This window comes from Nomascus leucogenys, chromosome 23 (genome assembly GCF_006542625.1).
Source record: "Nomascus leucogenys isolate Asia chromosome 23, Asia_NLE_v1, whole genome shotgun sequence".
In the NCBI taxonomy this organism is placed as follows: domain Eukaryota; kingdom Metazoa; phylum Chordata; class Mammalia; order Primates; family Hylobatidae; genus Nomascus; species Nomascus leucogenys.
In genome coordinates, this window is record NC_044403.1 from 25,223,091 (window position 1) to 25,240,785 (window position 17,695).

The window sequence follows — 17,695 nt, forward strand, 5'->3', positions numbered from 1 at the left end:
AAAACAGAGTGAATGACTCCTTTATTTGTTAGTTTTATGTCTAATACATATTTCTATTTTTGGATTCATCACTATTAAAATATGTATATCTTGTAGTGAACTGTGTTCATGGAGGAGAAGGCTGTTAGTGAGAAATTGAACAGCCTTGAAAAGAAGTAGCCTTTTCCTAGGTATATAAGGTAGGGAAATACATTTTAAGTAGAGAGAAAAGTTTCTACAGAGGCACAGAAGCATGAAAATTATGGCATGCCCAAGCATCTTTAGGCTGGAGCATCAAATTAGGTTGATAAAGTAATAGATATTAAAGCTTTTAAGGTAACAGCATACTATTTTAAAGTGCACTAAAGAATTAGTGTTTATCACTTCTCCTTAATTTTAATAGCTGGACGAAATTAGGGAATCTATGAAAACTGTTTGTGCTGCAGTTTGCTCAGAAGAAAAATGGGGGTGGTAATAGGGCCTACCTCACAGGAATCACACAGTGAGCTACAAATACATGTTAGCTAATATGATTATGATTATTATTTTTTGTATTATTTATCTTCACTGACAGACTGAACTCTGTGGCAGTCTTTTTAACCCACCCATCATCAAATGCCTAAAATAGAGTCAGACAACATTACAGGTTGTTACGTTATAGGTCGTTACATTGATACTTTTGGATTAATTATTGCATACATAATTATTACAGAAATTATAAGAAATTATGTAAGGGATCATTGCATAAATTTTAAGGAAACGTTAAGTTACCTAAAGAAAAAACATCACATGAAAATATTTGAAATTTATTAATATATTTATAATCATGGCATAAATTTCTTGGAAAAAAGACTTAGAAGCAAGGAAACAATTTACGAAGCTATCGTAGAGGTCTGCATGACAGATGATGACAGATCACTTTATGACAATAGCAGCAAATATGCAGAAGAAGAAATATGCTGGAGGACCAACAGATATGGTGGTTTTCTACATGTTCAATATATCATGAGAGTCAACATTCTAGGCTCTGGAATATACTGTCTGGCTTCAAATTCTGCTCTCTTACTAATTCTGTAGTAATTTCTTGTGTGACCTTAACAAATTACTACACCTCACCTCTCTATGTTTCAGATTCCCTGTCTGTAAAATCAGAATGATATTAACAATTATCTCCTAAGGCAATTTTAAGGATTGAATGAAATAATGTTTGTTAAATGCTTATTGGAATGCCATATATATAATATAATAGACGCTCACTTAATATTCACTGCTATCATTATTACCATTATTTGTGGTGAGATAAAGTGGTTCAATTTTAGGTGATTCTAATTTGGCCTGTATATCATTAATTAAGTAAAGAATATAGTGGGCTTGTCATACAATAACTCATTCAACTTTGAATAATTTAAGTTCCACATGTCTAAGCAGATATGTTTGTGGATCTAAAATTAAAGAGAAAAGTATGGATGAAAATATATTTATTAGCAGTTGAGACATGTCCACTGAGCAGATGAGAAGGTTACGGACAGAACCTTGACTCAAGGAATACATGAAATGTTTTGATAAAGCACTGTCAGAAAGAATGGAGGAGAAAATGGGACAAAGAAGGGTCACGTATACCAAACGTAACAGATGTCAAAAGGAAGAAGTCTGATGTTCATTTTGAAAATTAGAAGTATATTGAGAAGCTTTACATAGAACAATTCAAAAAGGTTGAGCAGACCCCAGATTGCAGTACATGGAGGAATGAGTGCAAGACTAAGAGAGAGCGATAGTAGATACACATTGTTTGTGGTCTCTAATGTTATTATGAATAAAGTAAGCAAAATGTTGGAAGAACAGAGTTATCATTGCCTTTGGGGATGGTTGGCTGCACAAGGTGAAGTCCCAGAATTCTCTCAGATGGATGAGTTCAGCTAGGAATAGGGAGGTCTAGATTTATGCATACCCAACTCGAGGCAGAAAAGCCAAGACAAACAAGTGTAGGAAATCACTGAGCACCCTAGTCTCCATTTCCCACTCCACACCGCCTTCTTCACCCTCATCATGAATGGAAATCTAAAAATCATATTATCTCTCACTGAAATAATATTTATTTTTCAGCCCACAGGGAACCCAGACTGGTTGGAGGGGACATTCCCTGTTCTGGACGTGTTGAAGTGAAGCATGGTGACACGTGGGGCTCCGTCTGTGATTCGGACTTCTCTCTGGAAGCTGCCAGCGTTCTATGCAGGGAATTACAGTGTGGCACAGTTGTCTCTATCCTGGGTGGAGCTCACTTTGGAGAGGGAAATGGACAGATCTGGGCTGAAGAATTCCAATGTGAGGGACATGAGTCCCATCTTTCACTCTGCCCAGTAGCACCCCGCCCAGAAGGAACTTGTAGCCACAGCAGGGATGTTGGAATAGTCTGCTCAAGTAAGACCCAGAAAACATCTTTAATTGGTTCTCATACTGTGAAAGGGACAGGGTTAGGGAGTCATAGCTGTCTTTTTCTAAAGCCCTGTCTCCTTCCAGGATACACGGAAATTCGCTTGGTGAATGGCAAGACCCCATGTGAGGGCAGAGTGGAGCTCAAAACGCTTGGTGCCTGGGGATCCCTCTGCAACTCTCACTGGGACATAGAAGATGCCCACGTTCTTTGCCAGCAGCTGAAATGTGGAGTTGCCCTTTCTACCCCAGGAGGAGCACATTTTGGAAAAGGAAATGGTCAAGTCTGGAGGCATATGTTTCACTGCACTGGGACTGAGCAGCACATGGGAGATTGTCCTGTAACTGCTCTAGGTGCTTCATTATGTCCTTCAGGGCAAGTGGCCTCTGTAATCTGCTCAGGTAAGAGGATGAGGGGCAGCCAGTGATGGGTTTTAAGAGAAGGTGTACATACGGATGAAGAACAAAAGTGAAACGCAATGATCCATTTTGAAGGGTCTTGAGAAGAATGAATACTAATTCATGCTTCAGAATATTAACCTCATTTGTCTTTTCAGAGGGTGAGCAAACCTAATTTTGATGGACTTCATAGTTATCCAGTGCTTACTATGTGCCAAGCCCATCTCAAAGCACCTGATTTATTTCAAACTTGTTGACCATCCACCTTCCCCTCTCTCTCTAAGCTGTGTTTGTCCTCAACTCATCCATGTAACATTTCATCTGACTCCCCTAACCTTTTGTATCTTGTATGACTGAATACTTTGGTGTTTGCAGGAAACCAGTCCCAAACACTGTCCTCGTGCAATTCATCGTCTTTGGGCCCCACGAGGCCTACCATTCCAGAAGAAAGTGCTGTGGCCTGCATAGGTAAGACTCTGTGACAAATCTATGAAAATATTTGAAAATATTAATAACAAGTGGAATGCTCTTTATTAATATTTTCATTTCTCTTTGCAGAGAGTGGTCAACTTCGCCTGGTAAATGGAGGAGGTCGCTGTGCTGGGAGAGTAGAGATCTATCATGAGGGCTCCTGGGGCACCATCTGTGATGACAGCTGGGACCTGAGTGATGCCCACGTGGTTTGCAGACAGCTGGGCTGTGGAGAGGCCATTAATGCCACTGGTTCTGCTCATTTTGGGGAAGGAACAGGGCCCATCTGGCTGGATGAGATGAAATGCAATGGAAAAGAATCCCGCATTTGGCAGTGCCATTCACACGGCTGGGGGCAGCAAAATTGCAGGCACAAGGAGGATGCAGGAGTTATCTGTTCAGGTAAATTATGCATATTACCTCTGGTCATAATTACATAGAGAAAGGAGTGAGGAAGAGTAGTGAGGGGTATTAATCTTAAAGATTTTCCTGAAAAGTAGATCCGAAAGGAACTATTGTGGGAGTCAGGACAACAGAAGTCTGGGTTTGATGTGCTAGTGGTACTTCATGAGCAAGGTAGTGCAACATTATAAAGAGAAAAGACCAGAAATGGTCTTGTATATCATGAAAATGACAACAAAGTTAATAATGAAGGAAGGTTTTTAATAAATATATTTGGGGCTGGATATTAGATAGCGATCAATGGCAACACTTGATAATTACAGTATTAATAAAGAAGTAGATTTAAAGGGACAAGAAGAAATACATATGTTGCATCATTCTACAGAAAAAAAGATAATTACCATGCCCAAGGAATTTTTCATGGCAGATAAATGAGACTTACTTGTCATAGAGACAAAAATTAGCATGAGGTTACTGCCCTCATACTGCTTTGTATACATGGTGAGTTTTAGAAAACATTTCGAAATTTAAAAATGTACTATTTCATATATATTGGGGGGAACAGAACTATGATTCAGTAACTTAAGGAAGTGAAAAACTCTGTATCTCAGAAGTGATTTATTGCTATTCTGATGACATAAATCTGGTAGAAGACATGCACAGCAAAACTGTGAAGTGTCAGCAAATGAACTATGTCATTTTAGGAGATGTACACAGAACATTGATTTTAGTGCCTGAGTGTCTAACAATTTTAACTATCAAAGACAGTTGCAAAAAAAGAGAATATTTTTGGGAAGAAATCCAAACTACGTAATTGAAAAAAGCCTATTAGAATTATTGAGGGTAATCTAAAGGGGTCTCTGAGTCCAAAACTTAAGACCAAAAAACTATAATGTATTTATAGAATAAATAAAATATTTTAATAATATCTATGAAATCATCCAGAAGTTACTAACGAATTATTAGTAACTGACATATTGTACTATTGTACCTATTTTTAAAGCAATTCTTACGTCAAGGTAAAGGGAAGGAGTCTCTGAATCTTCAGAAAAGATGCAAAACTAGTAATTCTATGTTTCGCCGCAGAGTTCATGTCTCTGAGACTGACCAGTGAAGCCAGCAGAGAGGCGTGTGCAGGACGTCTGGAAGTTTTTTACAATGGAGCTTGGGGCAGTGTTGGTAGGAGTAGCATGTCTGAAACCACAGTGGGTGTGGTGTGCAGGCAGCTGGGCTGTGCAGACAAAGGGAAAATCAACCCTGCATCTTTAGACAAGGCCACGTCCATTCCCATGTGGGTGGACAATGTTCAGTGTCCAAAAGGACCTGACACGCTGTGGCAGTGTCCATCATCTCCATGGGAGAAGAGACTGGCCAGACCCTCGGAGGAGACCTGGATCACATGTGACAGTGAGTATCCATTGACCTATGTGAAAATTCCATTCTGCAGCCCCGCTATCATCTTCTGATAACGGACACTGGATTTTATTTTCCTATTCTCACACTGGCTTAAATTGCTAGATCGAATTAAGCAAGAATGGATAACTTGTGGGTAATATCTATTCTACCAGGATGGTGTAATTGGTTTTATTTAATTTGGCCTGTAGATATTCAGGATCAGCTATTATTATTCTAAAGAATATCATACTCCCCATGGTATGCTTGAAAGATTTATTCAATTACTTTCTCTGAGGAGGAGAGAATATATGATTTAATATTTGACTGTTGAATGGTCTACCTTACCTTCCCATTTTTCTTTCAAATATTATCTTGTTACACTAATATAGGGAGAAAAGCAGTCAGAAATCAGAAAGATCAATTCTGAAGTATTTCCACATTCTACAGGTTTTTTTTTTTTTTTTTTTTGAGACGGAGTTTTGCTCTTGTTCCCCAGGCTGGAGTGCAATGGCGCGATCTTGGCTCACTGCAACCTCTGCCTTCTGGGTTCAAGCAATTCTCCTGCTTCAGCCTCCTGAGAAGCTGGGATTACAGGCATGAGCCACCACGCCCAGCTAATTTTGTATTTTTAGTAGAGATGGGGTTTCCCCATGTTGGTCAGGCTAGTCTCGAACTTCTGACCTCAGGTGATCCACCCGCCTTGGCTTCCCAAAGTGCTGAGATTACAGGTGTGAGCCACTGTGCCTGGCCTCTACATTTTCTTAAACTGTGAGATTTGTGACAACGTGCCAATTTCCCAAGATCTTGCCTATTTGAAAGAACTTGACATCACATATTTATAATGTTAACTTTAATCATTTAACATTTACTGGGTCACATTATGTATCTTATGTGCAGGATGGAATATACCTAGTTGGTGTAATGACAAGTCCTCTTATAAAAGATAAATTTTGTAAAAATATAAATTTTAGGCCAGGCGTGGTGGCTCATGCCTGTAATCCCAGCACTTTGGGAGGCCGAGGCGGGTGGATCACGAGGTCAGGAGATCGAGACCATCCTGGCTAACATGGTGAAACCCCGTCTCTACTAAAAATACAAAAAATTAGCCGGGTGTGGTGGTGGGCGCCTGTAGTCCCAGCTACTTGGGAGGCTGAGGCAGGAGAATGGCATGAACCTGGGAGGCGGAGCTTGCAGTGAGCCGAGATTATGCCACTGCACTCCAGCCTGGGCAACAGAGCGAGACTCCATTTCAAAAAAAAAAAAATATATATATATATATATATTTATAAATTTTAATATGCACATTCAGTAAAATTTTAAATATATATTTTTTAAAGTTTCAAATCTCTCTTTTCACCTGTGAACTCTTGGAAACTTTTAGAAGTCTTAGAAATAGGCTACATGTCTCTGATTTTTCAGACAAGATAAGACTTCAAGAAGGACCCACTTCCTGTTCTGGACGTGTGGAGATCTGGCATGGAGGTTCCTGGGGGACAGTGTGTGATGACTCTTGGGACTTGGATGATGCTCAGGTGGTGTGTCAACAACTTGGCTGTGGTCCAGCTTTGAAAGCATTCAAAGAAGCAGAGTTTGGTCAGGGGACTGGACCCATATGGCTCAATGAAGTGAAGTGCAAAGGGAATGAGTCTTCCTTGTGGGATTGTCCTGCCAGACGCTGGGGCCACAGTGAGTGTGGGCACAAGGAAGACGCTGCAGTGAATTGCACAGGTAAGTGCCAGAAGCCTGGATTGAGCTTGGAAACTCTGGCAGCAAAGAGGCGTTGGGCAGTGATGTGTGTTGTGTAAAAACCAGATTTATCAACACAGGGATCTGGTGGGGATTCTCAGTGAATCATAATGTCTCTACTGAAAGAACGATGAAAACAATTGTTATATATTGGCCTTCACCAAGGAGACACATACAACCTATATTCCCTGTGCAGAGAAAGAAAGACTAGAGGGCTCTAGTTTTAGGTGGGAAAGAGTCATTTACTTGGTTGAGAGGTACTAAGGGGTCAGACAAGGAAATTAAAAGGTTTGTTCTATATGTCACGCAAAGAATTAAGCCTCTCTCTCTCTCTTTTCTCCTACAGATATTTCAGTGCACAAAACCCCACAGAAGGCCACAACAGGTATATTATGGAGTTTATGATGATGAGACCGATTATCTGCATACATAGAATTTTTCTTGTTTAGAAATTTTAGGTCAGACGTTCTGAAGATTTGATATTTACCTCAGGGATCATGTATTTAACCTAAGAGAGAGTCAGTAACTAGGGACCTTGCCCTTTTCGATAAGACATGATCATATCTCTTGGTATTTACTTTTACTTAGGTCGCTCATCCCGTCAGTCATCCCTTATTGCAGTCGGGATCCTTGGGGTTGTTCTGTTGGCCATTTTCGTCGCATTATTCTTCTTGACTAAAAAGCGAAGACAGAGACAGCGGCTTGCAGGTTTGAGCCAAATTCGGGTTTATCTAATATGTCTACAGGATAACGGGGTTCTTGGGAAGAAAAAAATATTAGACTCAAGTCTAATGGCCAGAAAGATGGACTCTAAAAGAGGTTTGAGCAGTTTCTCAAAATAGAGGGAAGGGCCAGGCATGGTGGCTCACACCTGTAATCCCTACACTTTGGGAGGCTGAGGCAGGAGAATTGCTTGAGTCCAGGAGTTCAAGACCAGCCTGGGCAACACAGGGAGCTCCCATTTCTACACATTTTTTTCTTTTTTTTAAATAGAGGGAATAAGATTTCAGAGGAGAAAAGGGGCTTTAGGTTGCATTGATGATTCCTGTGTTCTATCTACATGCTTAATTGGAACATTATAGAATTGAAAGTTCAGAATGAATATGTTAGATATTGTTTAGGATGACTTTTTACCTAAACATTTATTTTCTCTTACTATAATCAATCTCCTTATTACAAATTTTACTGTTCTGTTGAGCAATGTATTAGGCTCTGAAGATACAGACATGGACAATAAATCTTGGTGGAACTTCAAGTCTAGTGGAAGAGATATATATGTAAACACATGCACTACAATGTAGCCATTTTACATTAATAGGAAAAAGCAACAAAAGTGGCACAGAGAAGGGAGTAATTAACTGAAAGGGGAGGGGGATTACTGGAGGCTTCAAAGAGGCTTGGGGGACAAATTTCTAACATAGAGGCTCAGAGAATTGGGTGAGGAACATTCTAGAGAAGAATATGTACAAGTGTAGAGAAGCCTAAAAGATGAAGCATTTCTTGTTTTTTTTCTGAGGGGCGGGGGGAGAAAAAGTTGAGGCAAGGAGAGAGGCTGCTAAGTCTGAAGAAGAGAAAAGGCACAAATTTGAAGTTCTTATGTTTCATGTAAGATTCATAGTCATTAAAGAGTATTATGTAGAGGAGTGAAATGGTCAAGATATCTTTAAGGAAGATCTTTTGGCAACAAGATCTATGAGGATTGAAGGAGGACCACTTGACTGACAGGAATGGCATTTTGTAACAGTTGAGGCGAAAAATGAAAAGTACTATAACAGATATAGTGAGAATGGAGGGGAGAGGAAAGACTTTTAAAGATACTTAAGCTCCAGTGAGTTACGAAAGACTGCTGGCTTCCTTGGGTAAAAACAGTGGGTTGTTATATTAATACAATGGCAGTGGGGAATATTTAGCCTTGTGCCTATTTCATTTGAGTGTGTGGCATTATAAGGGAAGAGCTTGGTAGTAGAATGGGATAGAAACAATAGCACGGGTAAAGACGAGGTATGTTTGCAGTGCTTGGAAAAAGCACACATACAGGAAGGGAAATTTTATTATGATAGCTGATCCCTAACCTAGGATCTCTGTTTTCAGTTTCCTCAAGAGGAGAGAACTTAGTCCACCAAATTCAATACCGGGAGATGAATTCTTGCCTGAATGCAGATGATTTGGACCTAATGAATTCCTCAGGTCTGTGGGTTCTTGGAGGGTCCATTGCCCAGGGGTTCAGATCAGTGGCTGCAATTGAGGCACAGACGTTCTATTTTGATAAACAGTTAAAAAAATCTAAAAATGTAATAGGAAGCTTTGATGCATATAATGGACAAGAATGACTGAAAATTATTTTTGGAGAATATCAAAATTGCAATCATAGGGAGGCCTTTAAGCTTAAGAGGCCTGTGATTATTCCTGATAGAGGTATGTAAAGAACCATGCAGAGGAATATTATGACTTGGACCTCATTTTATTAAAACAGAAATTAATCTTACAAAAGATTGTCATAAGTGACTGTTTAACATTTTTCTTTAAATTTTGTTGTGTATATTTAAGGTATACAACATGATTTTATGGGATGTATATAGATAGTAAAAAGCTTACTAAAGCAAAGCAAATTAACATCCATCATCTGACATAGTTACCCTTTTTTGTGTTCTTCTTGTGGCAAGAGCAGCTAAAACCTACTCACTTAGCATGAATCCTATATACAGTACAATTTTATTACCTATAATCCTCATGTTGTACATTAGACCTCTAGACTGCGTCATTCTACGTATCTGCTACTTTGTATCCTCTGACCTACATACGTCTTTCACAGTTTCTTCCATTCCCATTTCCTGTCATTTTTTTTTCTCTAGCTTGATATTTATTATATTTTTCCCTAAAAGTCTAAAACCTTAAACTTTCCATATCTTTATTGCATGAGAAGCCATCAAAATCCACAGGACTAGCTTTATTTCTCTTCACATCATGCTGTTTTATCCTTGAACTTCTATTTAGCACCAGTGCACTTATTCTGCCTCTGGGCAGCATAACTTTACTGGGTTGGAAGAAATATCCCAAAACCAATTGAACAATGAGAACACATGGACACAGGAAGGGGACTGTTGTGGGGTGGGGGGAAGGGGGAGGGACAGCATTAGGAGATACACCTAATGCTAAATGATGAGTTAATGGGTGCAGCACACCAACATGGCACATGGATACATATGTAACAAACCTGCACATTGTGCACATGTACCCTAAAACCTAAAGTACAATAAAAAAAAAAAAAAAAGAAATATCCCAAAACCCATTGTCTTTACTCCATGAAGGGTCCCTGACCTTCTGAGAGGGGCCTGCCTCACTTCTTCAACCCAAAGAATTATGCATCTGCTACTGTGTCAGGGAACATATTTAAGGTATAAGAAACATGTACTGTTACTGTGTCAGGAAACATATTTAAGGAATAGGAAAGACTTTCTCTGCCCCTTAAATCACACATGCTTGTCTTCCTAGTTATGGGTAGTGTTTTTAGTTGCTCAAAGAGCCTCACAGTTACGTGAGGAAAGGTCTGGTTTATTTCCCAGTAATTATTTTCTTCCTTTCAGAAAATTCCCATGAGTCAGCTGATTTCAATGCTGCTGAACTAATTTCTGTGTCTAAATTTCTTTCTATTTCTGGAATGGAAAAGGAGGCCATTCTGAGGCACACTGAAAAGGGAAATGGGAATTTATAACCCAGTGAGGTGAGTGATAAGAATTTATTAGTCATTGTTCAACACAGCTACATTCCTTTTGAGGACTGAGAGCTCTTCTGGCATTAGAAAGAAAGAATGCATCATTTGGTTTTTGTGATTGGTTCTGTTTATATGATGGATTACGTTTATTGGTTTACATATGTTGAACCAGCCTTACATCCAGGGATGAAGCCAACTTGTTTGTGGTGGATAAGCTTTTTAATGTACTGCTGGATTTGGTTTGCCAGTATTTTATTGAGGATTTTCGCATCAATGTTCATCAGGGATATTGGCCTGGAATTTTCTTTTCTTTGTTTTGTCTCTGCCAGGTTTTGGTATCAGGATGATGCTGGCCTCATAAAATGAGTTAGGGAGGAGTCTCCCTTTTTCTATTGTTTGGGATAGTTTCAGAAGGAATGGTATTAGCTCTTCTTTGTACCTTTGGTAGAATTTGGCTGTGAATTCATCTGGTCATGGGTTTTTTGTTTTTTTTTTTGGTTAGTGGGTTATTAATCACTGCCTCAATTTCATAACTTGTTATTGGTCTATTCAGAGATTCGACTTCTTCCTCGTTTAGTCTTGGGAGGATGTATGTGTCCAGGAATTTATCCATTTCTTTTAGATTTTCTAGTTTATTTGTGTAGAGGTGTTTATAGCATTCTCTGATGGTAGTTTGCATTTCTGTGGGATCAGCGGTGATATCCCCTCCATCATTTTTTATTATATCTATTTGATTCTTCTCTCTTTTCTTCTTTATTAGTCTGGCTAGTGGTCTGTCTATTCTGTTTATCTTTTCAAAAAACCAGCTCCTGGATTGATTGATTTTTGAAGGGTTTTTCATGTCTCCAACTCCTTCAGTTTTGCTCTGATCTTAGTTATTTCTTGTCTTCTGCTAGCTTTTGAATTTCTTTGCTCTCACTTCTCTAGTTCTTTTAATTGTGATGTTAGGGTGTTGATTCTAGATATTTCCCACTTTCTGATGTGGGCATTTAGTGCTATACATTTCCCTCTTAACACTGCTTTAGCTGTGTCCCAGAGATTTTTGTATGTTGTGTCTTTATTCTCATTGGTTTCAAAGAACTTCATTATTTCTGCCGTAATTTTGTTACTTATTCAGTAGTCATTCAGGAGCAGGTTGTTCAGTTTCCATGTAGTTGTGAGGTTTCGAGTGAGTTTCTTAATCTTGAGTTCTAATTTGATTGCACTGTGGTTTGAGAGACTGTTATGATTTCCGTTCTTTTGCATTTGCTGAGAAGTGTTTTATTTCCAATTATGAGGTCCATTTTAGAACAAGTGCTTTGTGGTGCTGAGAAGAATGTATATTCTATTGATTTGGAGTGGAGAGTTCTGTAGATGTCTATTAGGTCCATTTGGTCCGCAGCTGTGTTCGGGTCCTGAATATCCTTGTTAATTTTCTGTCTCATTGATCTGTCTAATATTGACAATGGGGTTTTAAAGTCTCCCACTACTATTGTGTGGGAGTCTAAGTCTATTTGTAGGTCTCTAAGAACTTGCTTTATGAATCTGGGTGCTCCTGTATTGGGTGCATATGTATTTAGTATAGTTAGCTCTTCTTGTTGCATTGATTCCTTTACCATTATGTAATGCCCTTCTGTGTCTTTTTTTTATCTTTATTGGCTTAAGGTCTGTTTTATCATAGACTAGAATTGCAACCCCTGTTTTCTTTTTTTGTTTTCCATTTGCTTGTTATGTTTTCCTCCATCCCTTTATTTTGAGCCTATGTGTGTCTTGCACATGAGATGGGTCTCCTGAATACAGCATGCCGATGGATCTTGACTCTTTATCCAATTTGCCAGTCTGTGTCTTTTAATTGGGGGCATTTCACCCATTTACATTTAAGGTTAATATTGTTGTGTGTGCATTTGATCCTGTCATCATGATGCTAACTGGTTATTTTGCACATTAGTTGATGTGGTTGCTCCATAGTGTCATTGGTCTTTATATTTTGGTGTGTTTTTGCAGTGGCTGGTACTGGTTTTTCTTTTCCATATTTAGTGCTGCCTTTGGGAGCTCTTGTAAGGCAGGCCTGGTGGTGACAAAATCCCTCAGCATTTGCTTTTCTGTAAAGGATCTTATTTATCCTTCACTCATGAAGCTTAGCTTGGCTGAATATGAAATTCTGGGTTGAAAATTGTTTCCTTTATGAATATTAAATATTGGCCCCCACTCTCTTCTGGCTTGTATGGTGTCTGGAGAAAGATCCGCTGTTAGTCAGATGGGCTGCCCTTTGTAGGTAACCTGACGTTTCTCTCTGGTGCCCTTAACATTTTTTCATTCATTTCAACCTTGGAGACACTGATGATTATGTGTCTTCGGGTTGCTCTTCTCGAGGAGTATCTTAATGGTGTTCCCTGTATTTCCTGAATTTGAATGTTGGCTTGTCTTGCTAGGTTGGGGAAATTCTCCTGGATAATATCCTGAAGAGTGTTTTCCAACTTGGTTCCATTCTCCCCATCACTTTCAGGTACATCAATCAATCATAGGTTTGCTCTTTTCACATACTCCCATATTTCTTGGAGGCTTTGTTTGTTCCTTTTCATTCTTTTTTCTCCAATCTTGTCTTCATTCCTTTTACAGTAAGTTGATCTTCAATAACTGTTATCCTTTCTTCCACTTGATCAATTTGGCTATTGATACTTGTGTATACTTCACGAAGTTCTCATGCTCTCATGAGCTCCGTCAGGTCATTTGTGTTCTCTAAACTGGTTATTCTAGTTAGCAGTTCCTGTAACCTTTTATCAAGGTTCTTAGCTTCCTTGCATTGGGTTAGAACATGCTCCTTTAGCTCAGACAAGTTTGTTAGTATTTACCTTCTGAAGCCTACTTCCGTCAATTCATCAAACTCATTATCTGTCCAGTTTTGTGCCCTTGCTGGAGAGGAGTTGTGATCAATTAAAGGAGAAGAGCCATTCTGGTTTTTGGAATTTTCAGCATTTATGCACTGGTTTTTCCTCATCTTCATCGATTTATCTACCTTTGATACTTGAGGCTGATGACCTTTGTTGGGGTTTTTGTGTGGGGGACCTTTTTGTTGATGTTGATGTTATTGATTTCTGTTTGTTAGTTTTTCTTTAACAGTCAGGCCCCTCTTCTGTAGTTCTGCTGCAGTTTGCTGGAGGTCCACTCCAGACCCTATTTGCCTGGGTATTACCAGCGAAGGCTGCAGAACAGCAAAGATTGCTGCCTTCTCCTTCCTCTGGAAGTTTTGTCCCCGAGGGATACTGGCCTGATGCCAGCTGGAGCTCTCCTGCATGAGGTGTCTGTTGACCCCTGCTTGGAGGTCTCTCCCAGTAAGCAGGCATGGGGGTCAGCTACCCACTTGAGGAGGCAGTCTGTCCCTTAGCAGAGCTTGAGCGCTGTGCTGGGAGAATTCTCCTTGTCAGGATCTGCTGCCCTCTTCAGAGCCAGAAGACAGGAATGTTTAAGTCTGCTGAAGCTGCACTCACAGCTGCCCCATTCCCCTAGGTGCTCTGTCCCAGGGAGGTGGGAGTTTTATCTATAAGCCCCTGACTGGGGCTGCTGCCTTTCTTTCAGAGATGCCCTGCCCAGAGAGGAGGAATCTAGAGAGGCAATCTGGCCACGGCCTCTTTGGCCTCCTTAGCAGTCAGGGGAAAACCGCCTACTCAAGTCTCAGTAACGGCACATGTCCCTCCCCCCACCAAGCTTGATTGTCCGAGGTCGACTTCAGACTGCAGTGCTAGCATCGAGAATTTCAAGCCAGTGGTTCATGGCTTGCTGCGCTTTGTGGGAGTGGGACCCACTGAGTGAGAGCACTTGGCTCCCTGGTTTCAGCCCCCTTTCCAGGGGAGTGAAAGGTTCTGTCTCCCTGGGGTTCCAGGCGCCACTCAGCTGGAAATGCAGAAATCACCCGACTTCTGCGTTGGTCTCACTGGGAGCTGCAGACTGGAGCTGTTCCTATTCAGCCATCTTGCCAGCTCCTAAAAATGGCATTTCTTAATCTTACTGTATTTCCATGGAATAAAAGTAATTCTTATGCACACTGAAGTTCAAAAAAAAATAGCATTTAAAATTTCTGCTCAGGAAAGTAGTATAATTTTTAACATAAGTGAGTTTGGCTCTGTGTTATAATGAATTCTTATATGCATATGAAGAGGAAAACGACATTTTTCTATTTACGGTTTTAGTTCAGCCTTGAAGATACCTTGATGAAGACCTGGACTATTGAATGGAGCAGAAATTCACCTCCCTCACTGACTATTACAGTTGCATTTTTATGGAGTTCTTCTTCTCCTAGTATTCCTAAGACTGCTGCTGAATTTATAAAAATTAAGTTTGTGAATGTGACTACTTAGTGGTGTATATGAGACTTTCAAGGGAATTAAATAAATAAATAAGAATATTATTGATTTGTGTTTGCTTTAATTACTTGTCCTTAATTCTATTAATTTCTAAATGGGCTTCCTAATTTTTTGTGGAGTTTCCTAGATGTATTATAATGTGTTTTATTTGACAGCGTTTCAATTTGCATATACAGTACTATATATTTTTTCTTATTTGGTTTGAATAATTTTCCTATTACCAAATAAAAATAAGCTTATTTTTAGTTTTTCTAAGAAAGGGAAAGTTAATGATATTGAAGGGTCTGTAAATAATATATGGTTAACTTTATAAGGCATGACTCACAACGATTCTTTAACTGCTTTCTGTTACTGTAATTCTGTTCACTGGAATAAAATGCATAGCCACACCTGGTAAGGGCACAAAGACTCAGTGGTTTCGTATCTCATTCCTCAGGACATTATAACTAAAGCTGAAATAAATACATAAACTATGTCTTTTCTATATAAATATAATGGTTATAAAGTAAGTTTATATATTACTTAAAGTTACTTATGATACATATTCACGTAAAGAAAATATAGCATTTAAAGTAGTACAAGACTAAGCTTAGGGTCTGTTAACTTGCTAAATATCCTAGTTTTCTATGCAACTGATTTTTTTTTAATTTTAGTGGGTCCACCGTAAGTGTATATATATATATATATATATACATACACATATATATATGGTATATGAGATATTTTGATAAAGGCACACAATGTGTAATTGTCACATCAGGGTAAATGAGGTATTCATCACCTCAAGCATTTATCCTTTCTTCGTGTTATTTATTTTTTAAATGACAAAATTTTACATTTTTATCATGTTCAATATGATATTTTGAAATATGTATACATTGTGGAATGGCTAGATCAAGCTAATTGACATATGCATTACCTAACATACTTATTTTTTTCTGGTGAGAACGCTTAAAACCTCCTCTGAGTGATTTTCGAGAATACAATACCTTGTTATTAACTGTAGTCACCATGTTGTACAATAGATCTCTTGAACTTTCTCCTCCTACCCAATTGAAATTTTGTACCCTTTGACCAACATCCTCCCAACACCTTCTCCCAGCTACTGGTAACCACCACTCTACTCTCTGTTTCTGTAAGTTCAACTTTTTCACATTCCACATATAAATGAGATAATATGGCATTTGTCCTGGCTTATTTCACTTAACATAATGTCCTCTAGGATCATTTGTGTTGTTGCAAAGGACAGGATTTCCCTCTTTTTAAAGGGTAAATAGTATTCTATTGTGTATATGTACCACATTTTCTTCATTCATCCATCAGCGGACACTTAGGTTGATTCCATATGTGGGTTATTGTGAATAGTGCTGCAATAAACATGGGCATGCAGATGTCTCTTTAACATGCTGATTTCCTTTACTTTGGAAATATACACAGAAGTGGAATTGCTGAATCATATGGTAATTCTATTTTTAATTTTTAAGGCTGTCCTAATTTGCATTCTCACCACTAGTTTACTAGGGATCCCTTTTCCCCACAACCTCATCAATCCCCATCTTTCATGTTTTTGATTATAGCTATCTAATAGGTATAAGGTGAGGTGATATTGTGGTTTTAATTTGCCTTTTCCTGATGATTAGTGATGTTGACCATTTTTTTCATATACCGGTTTGTCAGTTGTACGTCTTCCTTTGAGAAATATCTGTTGTTTTGCCCATTTTTAATCAGGTTGTTTTCTCAATATTGGGTTGTTGGAGTTCTCTCTATATTTTGGATATTAACCCAATATCAGTATGATGTAAACTCATTTGTTTACGTTCATCTTTATTGTCTGTGTTTTATTTCCAAAAAATCATTGTCATGATATTTCCCGTGCCCCACCCTTTATTATTATTATTATTGTACTTTAAGTTCTGGGATACATGTGCAGAACATGTGGTTTTGTTACATACGTATACATGTGCCATGGTGGTTTGCTGCATCTATCAACCCGTCATCCAGGTTTTAAGTCCTGCAGGTTTTAAGGTATTTGTCCTAATGCTCTCCCTCTCCTTGCACCCAACTCCCCGACAGGCCCCAGTGTGTGATGTTGCTGTCCCTGTGTCCATGTGTTCTTATTGTTCAACTCCCACTTATGAGTGAGAACATGTGGTGTTTGGTTTTCTGTTCCTGTGTTAGTTTGCTAATAATGATGGTTTCCAGCTTCATCCATGTCCCTGCCAAGAACATAAACTCTTTCTTTTTTATGGCTGCGTAGTATTCCATGATGTATATGTGCCACATTTTCTTTATCCAGTCTATCACTGATGGACATTTGGGTTGGTTCCAAGTCTTTGCTATTGTGAATAGTGCTGCAGTAAACATATGTGTGCATGTGTCTTTATAGCAGAATGATTTATAATTGTTTGGGTATATACCCAGTAATGGGATTACTGGGTCAAATGGTATTTCTAGTGCTAGATTCTTGAGGAATCGCCACACTGTCTTCCACAATGGTTGAACTAATTTACACTCCCAACAGTGTAAAAGTGTTTCTATTTCTCCACATCCTCTCCAGCATCTGTTGTTTCCAGACTTTTTAATGATCACCATTCTAACTGGTTGAGATGGTATCTCATTGTGGTTCTGATTTGCATTTCTCCAATGACCAATGATGATGAGCTTTTCTTCTATATGTTTTTTGGCTGCATAAATAAATGTCTTCTTTTGAGAAATGTCTGTTAATATCTTCCACCCACTTTTTGATGGGGTTGTTTTTTTCTTGTAAATTTGTTTAAGTTCTTTATAGATTCTGGATATTAGCAGTTTGTCAGATGGATAG

The 17,695-nt window shown here is 38.9% G+C and overlaps 1 protein-coding gene across 3 annotated transcripts in view; it reads left to right on the forward strand.

The window, feature by feature from the left end:
- The window catches only part of CD163 (CD163 molecule), a 29,012-nt gene extending 14,086 nt beyond the window's left edge, over window positions 1–14,926 (forward strand). The window contains exons 7-17 of one of the 3 annotated variants that reach the window (XM_003273792.4): window positions 2,083–2,397; window positions 2,497–2,811; window positions 3,184–3,276; window positions 3,367–3,681; window positions 4,768–5,088; window positions 6,496–6,804; window positions 7,169–7,207; window positions 7,411–7,530; window positions 8,914–9,009; window positions 10,490–10,543; window positions 14,701–14,926. In XM_003273792.4, coding sequence (XP_003273840.1) covers window positions 2,083–2,397; window positions 2,497–2,811; window positions 3,184–3,276; window positions 3,367–3,681; window positions 4,768–5,088; window positions 6,496–6,804; window positions 7,169–7,207; window positions 7,411–7,530; window positions 8,914–9,009; window positions 10,490–10,512 — 1,946 coding nt within the window. In that variant the 3' untranslated portion in view covers window positions 10,513–10,543; window positions 14,701–14,926. Of the gene's footprint in view, window positions 1–2,082; window positions 2,398–2,496; window positions 2,812–3,183; window positions 3,277–3,366; window positions 3,682–4,767; window positions 5,089–6,495; window positions 6,805–7,168; window positions 7,208–7,410; window positions 7,531–8,913; window positions 9,579–10,406; window positions 10,544–14,700 lie in introns of those variants that run through there. The other 2 variants (XM_003273793.4, XM_012502482.2) reach the window with 2 other exon arrangements.
- Window positions 14,927–17,695: the final 2,769 nt, after the last annotated feature.